A 12,113-nucleotide genomic window follows, 5' to 3' on the forward strand; every position below is an offset into this window, starting at 1 on the left:
ATGCACTGCCTCTTGAATTAGATTTGAGGAAAGCAGAAAAAAACATCAGTTGATTCTTCTTATATGTTCCATATAGCCCACAGTAAGACTGCTCACAATAAAAATACCTGACTGACCTGATCCAAAGAATTCACATATTCCAGAGGCAAAAATTAGCATTTGCAGCCCAGGGATTGGCCCAACTGAGATTTTCAGAAAAGTATTTATCTAACTATGAAATAGTAGTAAGTATGGCCCAAACACCTGTTTTCCAATCTCATTATGAAATAAAATGTCACTGAGTAATCATGATAGCCTGCTTAGATCACCTGGAATTATGGTTAAATATTTACAAAAATGTGAGTTACTTCCCCTAAACTACGTCATTAAACAGACATTATAAATTACAACAAAAGAACAGTCAGTCTCCATGTGTGTTTACTTCACAGCATGCAACAGTCTCATACCAACAGTTTTTCTAATACAAAGGAATCTTAAGCCCTCTCAACTATTAACGATTTAAAAACATATGCAACGTGTACCCATAGACTGCTAAGTATATAGTCCACTACTGGGGAAAAAAACTAAACAAACCTCTATGTCTCTACATATTATTTCAAATATAAATGGCAATAAAATATGGTCCTTCAAAGGTATAACATATGAATCCTGAGTTTCTAAGTAGATGTTGACACGTAGGTCCTTTCAGTTCACCCAGTCATTGAACTTTAGACATGGAAGACACCACAGCAATTATTCAGGCCATGCTCATCATTTCACAGATGTGAATATTACAGCGTAGGAAGCTGGCCCAAGGTCACAAAGCTAGAGATTCAGGATCTCAAAAATTACAACCAATGCTCCCTTCACTAGACTAATCTGCTTCCATCTGGATACATTTTAATATCTCTCCACATACAGATTTCACCTCTCTAGTAACATTTCCTTCCATTATTTCCCTTTACTAAAATAAATTTTAGGAGAATGGGTATTATAACCTCCTTTTTTTCAATCTCCAGGGATTTTTACTGCTTTTCTCAAAAATTAATGTCAGCAGCTCTAAATCATGTATTTTAACTTTAAGATGCAGTCCACCAAACCCTCATATTAGGAACACTTAAGGATTTATTTGCCATTCTACTTTTACTTTTTATTCATTCATCGGAAATGCTACTCACCACAGTTAACTGATTATTATTTTTAAAAACGTAAAAAGGCCACTGGGGGGACCCTTAAAACTACTTAGGGGCTTTTTAATTTTCCCAACACTAAGAAGCTCCAGGTAACTTGACGTCTAGGTTGTACCTGCTACCTAGCCCGTTCCTATCTCCTGCTACAGTGACAGGCTTTATCTACTGTCACTTCTCACCATCACCAATGAGTCTGCTTGTGTTCAATGTTTCTTAAAAGCATGTTGTAATTACATACTTATTCTCATCTGTTTCAAAATGGAGATAATAATAGGTACATGAGGATACTGATGTAATTTATACCTGACCCCATATTTTTTTGGTCTAGAGAACATTTTCTTGAAATTCATTGAATTTATCTAGTCTTCTTGAAATTCATTTAATTCTACCTTTTGAACAGATACTTCCTAAAAAGCACCTTAAGCTTATACCAGTTTTCTAAAATTAACATTCTTTTCTTTTTAATCTTTCTCCCATTACTTAGGAAACTGAATTAGTTGTAATTTCATAGTAATTTCCACCAAAATTTACAATCTCCTGAATATTTAGCTGCTATTCCTAACCAAAAGTACCACCTCCTCTAGATTATTATTACTATTAACATAATGATTCTCATTAAGACTCAAAGGCACCAAACTATAATAAACTAATAGAGGTACTTCAAAATCTATTCAACCTCAATTTCAAATAAAATTAAATTTCTAATATGAAGAGATTTTAAACTGTTTTTAAACAGTTGGGCCAGTTATGAAAAGCTAAAGATTAAGTGTGCCTTTTAATGAGAAATTTAGATTAGGGGAGAAATCTTTGAAATTTAGACAAAGCAGTCAGAAAATAAAATAAAAAGATGATTAACATGTCTACAATGGGTCACAGAACAGCAACTACAACATTAAATGTTTATCTTACAAAGAGAATGCATTAAGATTTTTTTAAATGAGCAAAAATAAGTAGAAGAATTTCATTCCTTCACATAGAAAGTCTCTATATCATACACAGAGAGCAAACAAAATTCTACTTTAAGAGATATACAACAAGGGAAAAGGTTAACAAAAGGCAAGAAGAACATTCCAGTCCTCCCCTACTTAAGAGAACACTGACCACTATGTCGGCAACACCCCCGTGTCACCCCTATGTTCCATTTAGTTTCATATAAGTGTCCATTGCACCTACCTTTCTTCTCTGAGAGATGTTGAGGGCACCAAAGTCATTAAACAAGGATGAAGCAGGTGAAGTTAGAGGATCTGGAAGGTAAGTTACATAAGTTTCCACACAGGCAACTCAGGACACCTACAAATCTAATAGACATTTAACCCAAATGCTTATAAATAATAATAAAAATCATATTCCACAATATCAAACTCAATGCTCACACACAGAAGATGTTCAAATATTTTCTGAGGGAAGGAAACACAAACTGGAGGATACTTGATTCAGCCAATATTCAGTGCACATTTATTCAGCAACTATACAGATAAGGATGTAACTATTTGCTCAGAACCAAAAGAAAAATAAAATAGAAAAAAAAAAATAATCTTAACCATGTTATTAGAAATGTGTTTATTAAGGAAGTCTACCTGTAGCCTGTGTTCCTGAGACCACGTCATAAGAAATACAAAAGGGGGAGGGGGGCGGGGAAGGTAGTCAAACAGTCAAACATAACTGAGAGATAGGGCTTGGACTTTAACAATCAAGGCCTTAAAAACCATCTACCCTGCAGAGTAGTCCATAAAGTTAAGTATATCACCACATTTTTGACAGTCATACTAAAAGGATAAGGCAAATTAAGTTTTTAAAGATGGGGCTATTAAATGTTTCAAAATACTAACACGAAATTCAAAGACTTTAAAGGTTCAAAGTTCCATTACTCTGTGGCCGGAAGTTATAAACAAAAGTGTATCTCTAAATTGTTTCTCACTTAACAAATCAAAATGAGTTTCTGAAAAGGAATTTATGATATGCACCCAAACATTTTTATATTCATTTCTGAGCTTTAGTTATTCTTTATGTTTCTCATTAAACTATCTGTGAAATCCTTAAAAAATACAGTAAATTTTCTCATTTAAAGGAGACTTAAATCTCTTTATAATGCAATACATAAAACTGCTGCTATATTTCTCCAGCTTCTTGTGTCTGGATTTTCATGGTTTAGTCCTTCATTAGAATTAACACTAATTTAATATAATTAATAATGCAAAGAGAAAGAAGTTAATAAAATCCTAAGACACTAGATTTTTATGTAATTATACATTTAAACTCTTTAAAAATAGGTATTATTCGTCTTTTATGCTACCTTTGATAGTATAAAGGACCAAGTCAGCATATAAACTCTATGGAAACACCAAAAATACTACAATGCTACACATCAGTTTCTAATAATTCAATATTAAAATATTGCTACTTTTTCCTACAGTGAAAGAAAGCTGAAATTTCCAAGTAGTGAGAGGCTTGATACACATACATAAAATATCTATCTCAAGAAACAATCAACATGCAAATTCTTCTTCTCATTATTATAAATAACTGCTTGCACCAATACTCAATTGTAACATACTTTTTAAAAAAACATTCCTGAATGTATTTTTAAAATAGGATACAGAAAGATAAAGAAGAAATGTTTATTTTTGAATTAGGATACAAAAAGGAAATCCCGTATCAAAAGTCTTAAAAACGTCCATAATCTTAAAACAGTAATTTCATGTATAACAGTGTTTCCAAAAGAAATAACTCAAAATATGAACACAGATTCATACACACAGTCCAATATTGGAGTGTAATCTTTAAAAAAAACAGAAGCAAAGTAAATTATGAGAATAAACAATAGGATTCAATTTACAATGATTGAGAAACATTCACGCTATAATTTAAAAGTATATTTAATGTGATCTTAAGTATTATTATGTATATACTTAAGTCTATTTTATGTGCGTTTATCTCCAAATTTTGTTACCTCTTAGTGTGAAGATAATAGATCATTTCTACTTTATTCCTTATATCTATAATTTTCAAAATCTCTACTGTGGACATATTGTTTTTAGAGTCAGAAATACACATACCTATGAGAGAAAAAGGGATGGAGTCTTACCGTGGCCTGCGTATGGCTTGGCACTGTCATTTAGAAGGCTTGGGGAGCTGCTACTATTGGTCATTCTCTGAAAATTAAAATATATATACATAATATCACTGAAGAATGCAGAATTAAGAATAGTCAACCGATTAGGTTTAGACTGACCCTCTTTGCGTCTACCCCTCCAACCCATTGTTCACGTCAGTGACACTCTCACCTTCCTATAATGCTGCTGCATGGATTACAATCACGTAGGCAGAAACTTATTTTACTCATTAGCCAGGTATTTAAAACCAAAGTCACAGAACCATTTTGAACTGCACTTCCATAACTTACTAGCCTGAGCAAGACACATAACTACTCAGTTTCCTTCTTCGTAAGTATCCATCTGGGGGATGTGAATGACAGAGTCGATAACTACTATCTCTCAATACGTATTATCCTTCATACACCTGATAGAGGCTATGAAATTACGCTTGTCTCCGTTCTCTGACCATGTCCCACCCTTCCTTAACACACTCCACAGCCTCTATGGTCTCACAATCCTGAAAGGACTTCATCCCATAATCACAACACACACAGGAGGGAAACTAGCCTGTTTCTAACCATCCTCTACACACTTCAACTCCATCCTTGAAAGCTCACCTGACTTCCAACTTACAGGAGGTGGCTTATCTGTATCCTCTCTGACCTCATCACCTCCTAAAAGTCCACCTCCTACTCACCAAACGTGAGGACAAAGGAAGACTCTAGAGGTCTCCATCCCCAAAACACACCTCAGTGTCCAGGGCCATGAGAATTCACACCAACAATACCTGCATCACAGGATACTTCGTCTCCACAGGGCTTCCAAATCCATTGACTCCAATAAAGCTGGTGCTGAAATAGGAATCTGTGAGACTCGTATCAGTTAAAGCACCTCCATCCATTCCAGGAACTGAAAGAAAAGGAAAATTCAAGTATTTAAATTATTTAAAAGCATAAAAGGTTGATGTAGTTTCTCTGTTCCCAAATAAGTTTTGGGAACTTACAATAAAGTCTCAAATCTCTGTCACACTTGTTTTTATTTACTTGTTCATAACTTGAATCAAACAAAACTGGCTCAACTCTAAAAACTTGTTAAACAATGCTCAAGTTGAATAACTTCTTCCACAGAGACAGTTATTTTTATATTGCTACCTGAGAGCCACTAAGCACATGAAGAAAACAAACCACACTTGCATTTATTCCTACTTTTCTCATCAAGTTTTCTTTCTTTAACTTGCAAGAACAGGAGAATGGAAACTACTGCAATTTCTTCTGTGAATCTTCATATACTCAACAGGACAAGTTTCCCAGGACTGTTTCTCATAACATATCTTATGGAACAGACCAGCAGTTTCACATTAACTTATTCAGGAAACCAACTCAACAGTGGTTTCAATGGGACAGAGCTGAAGACAACAGACAAGCTGCCTGTCAATTCTAAGGTGGAATAATATGGAATCACTGTAACTACTAAAATAAGCCACCACATATCAACAAAGTGATGAACAATACATTTTAGATCCTATTTCTTGGTAAGTACAGTTGACCACTGAACCACACAGGTTTGAACTGCCTGGGCCCAATTATGAAAGTGAAAGTCGCTCAGTTGCATCCAACTCTTTGCGACCCCATGGACTATACAGTACATGCAATTCTCTAGGCCAGAATACTGGAGTGGATAGCTGTTGCCTTCTCCAGGGGATATTCCCAACCCAGGGACCAAACTCAAGTCTCCTGCATTACAGGCGGATTCTTTACCAGCTGAGCCACAAGGGAAGTCCAAGAATACTGGAATGCTTATCCCTTCTCCAGAGGATCTTCCCCATCCAGGAATCAAACCGGGGTCTCCTGCATTGAAGGCGGATTCTTTACCAACTGAGCGATCAGAGAATACACAGACTTTTTTTCGATAAATATATTGTAAAAATGTTTGGAGATTTATGACAATTTAGAAAATCTGCAGGTGAACCACACAGACTAAAGATACAAAAGAAAATGAAAATAAGGCATGTCATGAATGCATAGATTATATGCAGATATAGATATTAGTCTATCCTTACATAAAGTAAGTGATACTTAATATAAAATTAACAATGTTTTGTTTTCTCACTTTTATAACTTTACTTTCAAAGAATTACAGTACCATACAGTATGCCTCTCTCCTAATTGGAGAAGTTATTATAGGTGACACATCAAACTATCATCTGATGTTTTTCTTTAAATGTAACATTTCTAACACTACAGTGAACATGACTATACAAAATTTGAAATGCTGCACAAACTTTACAACAACTCATTAATTAGTGCACAGGCTAGGCTACTATGAAGCAATCATATCCCTGACACTAAGCCACTGGAAAGCAATCCCATTGCTGCCACTTCACACCTGTAAATAACTATAAATTCCTTTTGCACATTATCTTTTCATTTTGATGTCCAGGGTTAGCAAAACAGATGATACCTACAGATTTTGTATCCTATTAAGACAGCAGTGATAAAGGTACAGACAGAAAATGACTCATCTTGTAAACATACAATGCAAACTTCCTATGTCCATCAGTACAGTACAGAACTGAAAATGTATTTGCTCTTCTTTATGATTCTCTTAATAGTGTTTTATCTTCTCTTAGCTTACTTTTTAGTGAAGAGGAACTAGAAAGCCTCTTGATAAAAGTGAAAGAGGAGAGTGGAAAAGTTGGCTTAAAGCTCAACATTCAGAAGACGAAGATCATGGCATCTGGTTACATTACTTCATGGGAAATAGATGGGGAAACAGTGGAAACAGTGTCAGATTTTATTTTGGGGGGCTCCAAAATCACTGCAGATGGTGACTGCAGCCATGAAATTAAAAGACACTTACTCCTTGGAAGGAAAGTTATGACCAACCTAGATAGCATATTCAAAAGCAGAGACATTACTTTGCCAACAAAGGTCTGTCTAGTCAAGGCTATGGTTTTTCCAGTGGTCACGTAGGGATGTGAGAGTTGGACTGTGAAGAAAGCTGAGTGCCGGAGAATTGATGCTTTTGAACTGTGGTGTTGGAGAAGACTCTTGAGAGTCCCTTAGACTGCAAGGAGATCCAACCAGTCCATTCTAAAGGAGATCAGTCCTGGGTGTTCTTTGGAAGGAATGACGCTAAAGCTGAAACTCCAGTACTTTGGCCACCTCACGCAAAGAGTTGACTCATTGGAAAAGACTCTGATGCTGGGAGGGATCAGGGGCAGGAGGAAAAGGGGACGACGGAGGATAAGATGGCTGGATGGGATCACCGACTCGACGGACATGAGTTTGAGTGAACTCCAGGAGTTGGTGATGGACAGGGAGGACTGGCGTGCTGCAATTAAGGGGTAAAAAAATAAAGCAAATGTTCTTCTGGAACTCTCTTGCTTTTTCAATGATCCAGCGGATGTTGGCAATTTGATCTCTGGTTCCTCTGCCTTTTCTAAAACCAGTTTGAACATCTGGAAGCTCACAGTTTACGTACCATTGAAGCCTGGCTTGGAGAATTTTGAGCATTTCTTTGCTAGCATATGAGATGAGTGCAATCGTGCAGTAGTTTGAACATTCTTTGGCATTGCCTTTCTTTGAGATTGGAATGAAAACAGATCTTTTCCAGTCCTGTGGCCACTGCTGAGTTTTCCAAATTTGCTGGCATATTGAGTGCAGCACTTCCACAGCATCATCTTTTAGGATTTGAAATAGCTCAACTGGAACTCCATCACCTCCACTAGCTTTGTTCATAGTGATGCTTCCTAAGGCCCACTTGTCTTTGCATTCCAGGATGGCTCTAGGTGAGTGATCACACCATCGTGGTTATCTGGGTCATGAAGATCTTTTTTGTATCGTTCTTCTGTGTATTCTTGCCACCTCTTCTTAATATCTTCTTCTTCTTTTAGGTCCATACCATTTTCTGTCGGTTATTGAGCCCACATTTACAGGAAATGTTCCCTTGGTATCTCTAATTTTCTTGAAGAGATCTCTAGTCTTTCCCACTCTATTGTTTTCCTCTATTTCTTTGCATTGATCACTGAGGAACGCTTTCTTATCTCTTCTTGCTATTCTTTGGAACTCTGCATTCAAATGGGTATATCTTTCCTTTTCTCCTTTGCCTTTAGCTTCTTTTCTCAGCTCTTCTTTTCTCAGCTACTTCTAAGGCCTCATCAGACAACCATTTTGCCTTTTTGCATTTATTTTTCTTGGAGATGGTCTTGATCACTGTCTCCTGTACAATGTCACGAACCTCCATCCACAGTTCTTCAGATTATCAGATCTAGCCCCTTGAATCTATTTCTCACTTCCACTATATAATCATAAGAGATTTGATTTAAGTCATACCTGAATGGTCTAGTGGTTTTCCCTACTTTCTTCAATGAAGTCCGAATTTGGCAAAAAGGAATTCATGATCTGAGCCGCAGTCAGCTCCTGGTCTTGTTTTTGCTGACTGTATACAGCTTCTCCATCTTTGGCTGCAAAGAATACTCGATCTGATTTCAGTATTGACCATCTGGTGATGTCCGTGTGTAGAGTCTTTTCTTGTGTTGTTGGAAGAGGCTGTTTACTATGACCAGTGTGTTCTCTTGGCAAAACTCTGTTAGCCTTTGCCCTGCTTCATTTTGTACTCCAACGCCAAATTTGCCTGTTAATCCAGGTATCTCTTGACTTCCTACTTTTGCATTCCAATCCCCTATAAGGAAGAGGACATCTTTTTGGGGTGTTAGTTCTAGAAGGTCTTGTAGGTCTTCATAGAACCATTCAACTTCAGCTTTTTCAGCGTTACTGGTCGGGGCACAGAGTTGGATTACTGTGCTACTGAATGGTTTGCCTTGGAAACGAACAGAGATCATCCTGTTCTTTTTGAGACTGCATCCAAGTACTGCATTTTGAACTCTTATTGACTATGATGGCTACTCCATTTCTTCTAAGTGATTCTTGCCCATAGTGGTAGATATAATCTGAGTTAAATTCACCCATTCCAGTCCATTTTAGTTCACTGATTCCTAAAATGTCAACATTCCCACTTGCCACCTCCTGTGTGACCACTCCCAATTTGCCTTGATTCATGGACCTAACATTCCAGGTTCCTATGCAATATTGCTCTATACAACATAGGAATTTACTTCCACCACCCGTCACATCCACAATTGGCTGTTGTTTTTGCTTTGGCTCTATCCCTTCATTCTTTCTGGAGCTATTTCTGCATTCTTCTCCAGTAGCATCACTCACTCACTTAAGTCACTCGGTCGTGTCCGACTCTTTGCAACCTCACGGACTGTAGCCTACAAGGCTCCTCCATCCGTGGGATTTTCCAGGCAAGAATACTGGAGTGGGTTGCCATTTCCTTCTCCAGGAAATCTTCCCAACCCAGGGACTGAACCTGGGTCTCCAGCATTGTAGGCAGATGCTTTACTGACCTGGGGAGTTCATCTTTCAGTGTCATACCTTTTTGCCTTTCCATACTGTTCACGGGGTTCTCAAGGCAAGAATACTGAAGTGGTTTGCCAGTCCCTTCTCCAGTGGACGTTTTGTCAGAACTCTCCGCCATGACCTTTCTGTCTTGGGAGGCCCTACACAGTATGGTTCATAGTTTCATTGAGCTACACAAGCTCAATGCGGTCATGTGATCAAATTGGTTACTTTTCTGTGATTGAGGTTGTCATTCTGTCTGCCCTCTGATGGAGAAGGCTAAGAAGCTTATGGAAGCTTCCTGAAGGGAGAGACTGACTGAGGGGGAAACTGGGTCTTGTTCTGATGGGTGGGGACATGTTCAATAAATCCTTAATCCAATTTTCTGTTAATGGGCAGGGCTGTGTTCCCTCCCTGTTGCTTGACCTGGGGCCAAACTATGGTGGAGGCAATGAAGATAATGGCGACCTCCTTCAAAAGGTCCCTGCATACACTGCTGCCCTCATGCCCCCAAACCTGCAGCAAGCCACTGCTGACCCACGTCTCCACCAGAGACTCGTGGACACTCACAGGCAAGTCTGGGTCAGTCCCTTGGGGGGGTCACTGCTCCTTTCTCCTGCGTCCTGGTGCACACAGGGTTTTTGTCTGTGGCCTCCAAGAGTCTGTTTCCTCAGTCCTGTGTAAGTTCTGGTGGTTCTATGGTGGGGATAATGGCGACCTGCAAAGGGCTTATGCCATACCCAGGTTTGCTACACCCAGAGCTCCTGCGGCAGGCCACTGCTCACCCACACCTCCACAGGAGACACTCAGACATGTTTCTGGTTCAGTGTCTGTAAGTTGGGCGTGCGTTTTGTGCCGTTCCCAGGTCTGAGCAGCTCAGGCAACCAGGTGCTTGCCGAGCGCACTGTCCCAGGTGGGCTGTGCATCTTAATCACCTCCCGGGTCCAGACTACTCAGTTTCCTGGGTGTGCTGCGTGTCTCCTCTGGAGAGCTACTCTCAACCTGCAACCCGTCTGGCAGATGTTATCCACCCAGGATCTCAGGAGGACATGGTTAGCAGCTGGAAGCCTGCTCACTGTTGGTGGAAGATGCTGTCTCTGGGGCTGAAATGGTAGCAGCCCCTTGCCTTCCGGCTCTAGATGTTGCAAGCCTGCCTCTCTGCCTCTGGGCGGGGAGGGGCCGGTATGTAGCTCTCCTTTGGTACTCCTTTGGTATGCAACTCAATCCTTTGTTCTGTGAGAGGGCCAGGCTGTGGACAATTCTTAAAAAGATGGGAATATGAACACCTGACCTGCCTCCTGAGAAATCTGTAGAAGGTAAAGAAGCAACAGTTAGAACTGGACATGGAACAACAGGAGTACGTCAAGGCTGTGTACTGTCACCCTGCTTATTTAATTTATATGCAGAGTACATCATGTGAAATGCCAGACTGGATGACTCACAAGCTGGAATCAAGATTGCTGGGAGAAATATCAGTAACCTCAGATATGCAGATAACACCACCCTTGTGGCAGAAAGTGAAGAGGAACTCAAAAGCCTCTTGATGAAAGTGAAAGAGGAGAATGGAAAAGTTGGCTTAATGCTCAACATTCAGAAAACTAAGATCATGGCATGTAGTCCCATCACTTCATGGGAAATAGATGGGGCAACAGTGGAAACAGTGAGAGACTATTTTGGGGGGCTCCGAAAATCACTGCAGATGGTGACTGCAGCCATGAAATTAAAAGACACTTGGTCCTTGGAAGAAAAGCTATGACCAACATCAGTCAGTCAGTTCAGTCGTTCAGTCATGTCCGACTCTTTGCGACCCCATGGACTGCAGCACGCCAGGCCTCCCTGTCCATCACCAACTTCCGGAGTTTACTCAAACGCGTGTCCATTGAGTTGGTGATGCCATCCAACTATCTCATCCTCTGTCGTCTCCTTCTCCTCCCACCCTCAATCTTTCCCAGCATCAGGGTCTTTTCTAATGAGTCAGCTCTTCGCATCAGGTGGCCAAAGTGCTGGAGTTTCAGCTTCAACATCAGTCCTTCCAATGAATATTCAGGACCGATTTCCTTTAGGATGGACTGGTCGGATCTCCTTGCAGTCCAAGAGACTCTCAAGAGTCTTCTCCAACAACACAGTTCAAAAGCATCAATTCTTTGGTGCTCAGCTTTCTTAATAGTTCAAATCTCATGTCCATACATGACTATTGGAAAAACCACAGCCTTGACTAGACGGACCTTTGTTGGAAGAGTAATGTCTCTGCTTTTTAATATGCTATCTGGGTTGGTCATAACTTTCCTTCCAAGGAGCAAGTGTCTTTGAATTTCATAGTTGCAGTCACCATCTGCAGTGATTTTGGAGCCCACAGAACAAGTCTGGCTTTCCATAGAACAAGTTTTAAAGACAAAAAAAGAGTCCAGCTGAAAATACTGAGTGGTTCTCCTCTGCCAACAAGGACA

General features: G+C 39.4%; 1 protein-coding gene across 39 annotated transcripts in view; it reads right to left on the reverse strand.

The window, feature by feature from the left end:
• Window positions 1-12,113, reverse strand: part of PAN3 (poly(A) specific ribonuclease subunit PAN3) — a 123,498-nt gene that overhangs the window by 100,831 nt on the left and 10,554 nt on the right. For 33 of the 39 annotated variants that reach the window (XR_015138157.1, XR_015138153.1, XR_015138158.1 and 30 more), the window contains exons 2-4: window positions 5,052-5,173; window positions 4,255-4,321; window positions 2,343-2,413 (exon numbers count right to left, since the gene is read on the reverse strand). Coding sequence is in view for 29 of the 39 variants with exons in the window: in XM_086329577.1 (XP_086185703.1) it covers window positions 2,343-2,413; window positions 4,255-4,321; window positions 5,052-5,173 (260 nt within the window). In the remaining 10 variants the exon portion in view is untranslated. Of the gene's footprint in view, window positions 1-2,342; window positions 2,414-4,254; window positions 4,322-5,051; window positions 5,174-6,021; window positions 6,690-12,113 lie in introns of those variants that run through there. The other 6 variants (XM_086329583.1, XM_086329604.1, XM_086329601.1 and 3 more) reach the window with 2 other exon arrangements.

This window comes from Bos grunniens, chromosome 12 (genome assembly GCF_055505025.1).
Source record: "Bos grunniens cultivar Pamir isolate PY7600 chromosome 12, Bosgru_T2T1.0, whole genome shotgun sequence".
NCBI lineage: Eukaryota > Metazoa > Chordata > Mammalia > Artiodactyla > Bovidae > Bos > Bos grunniens.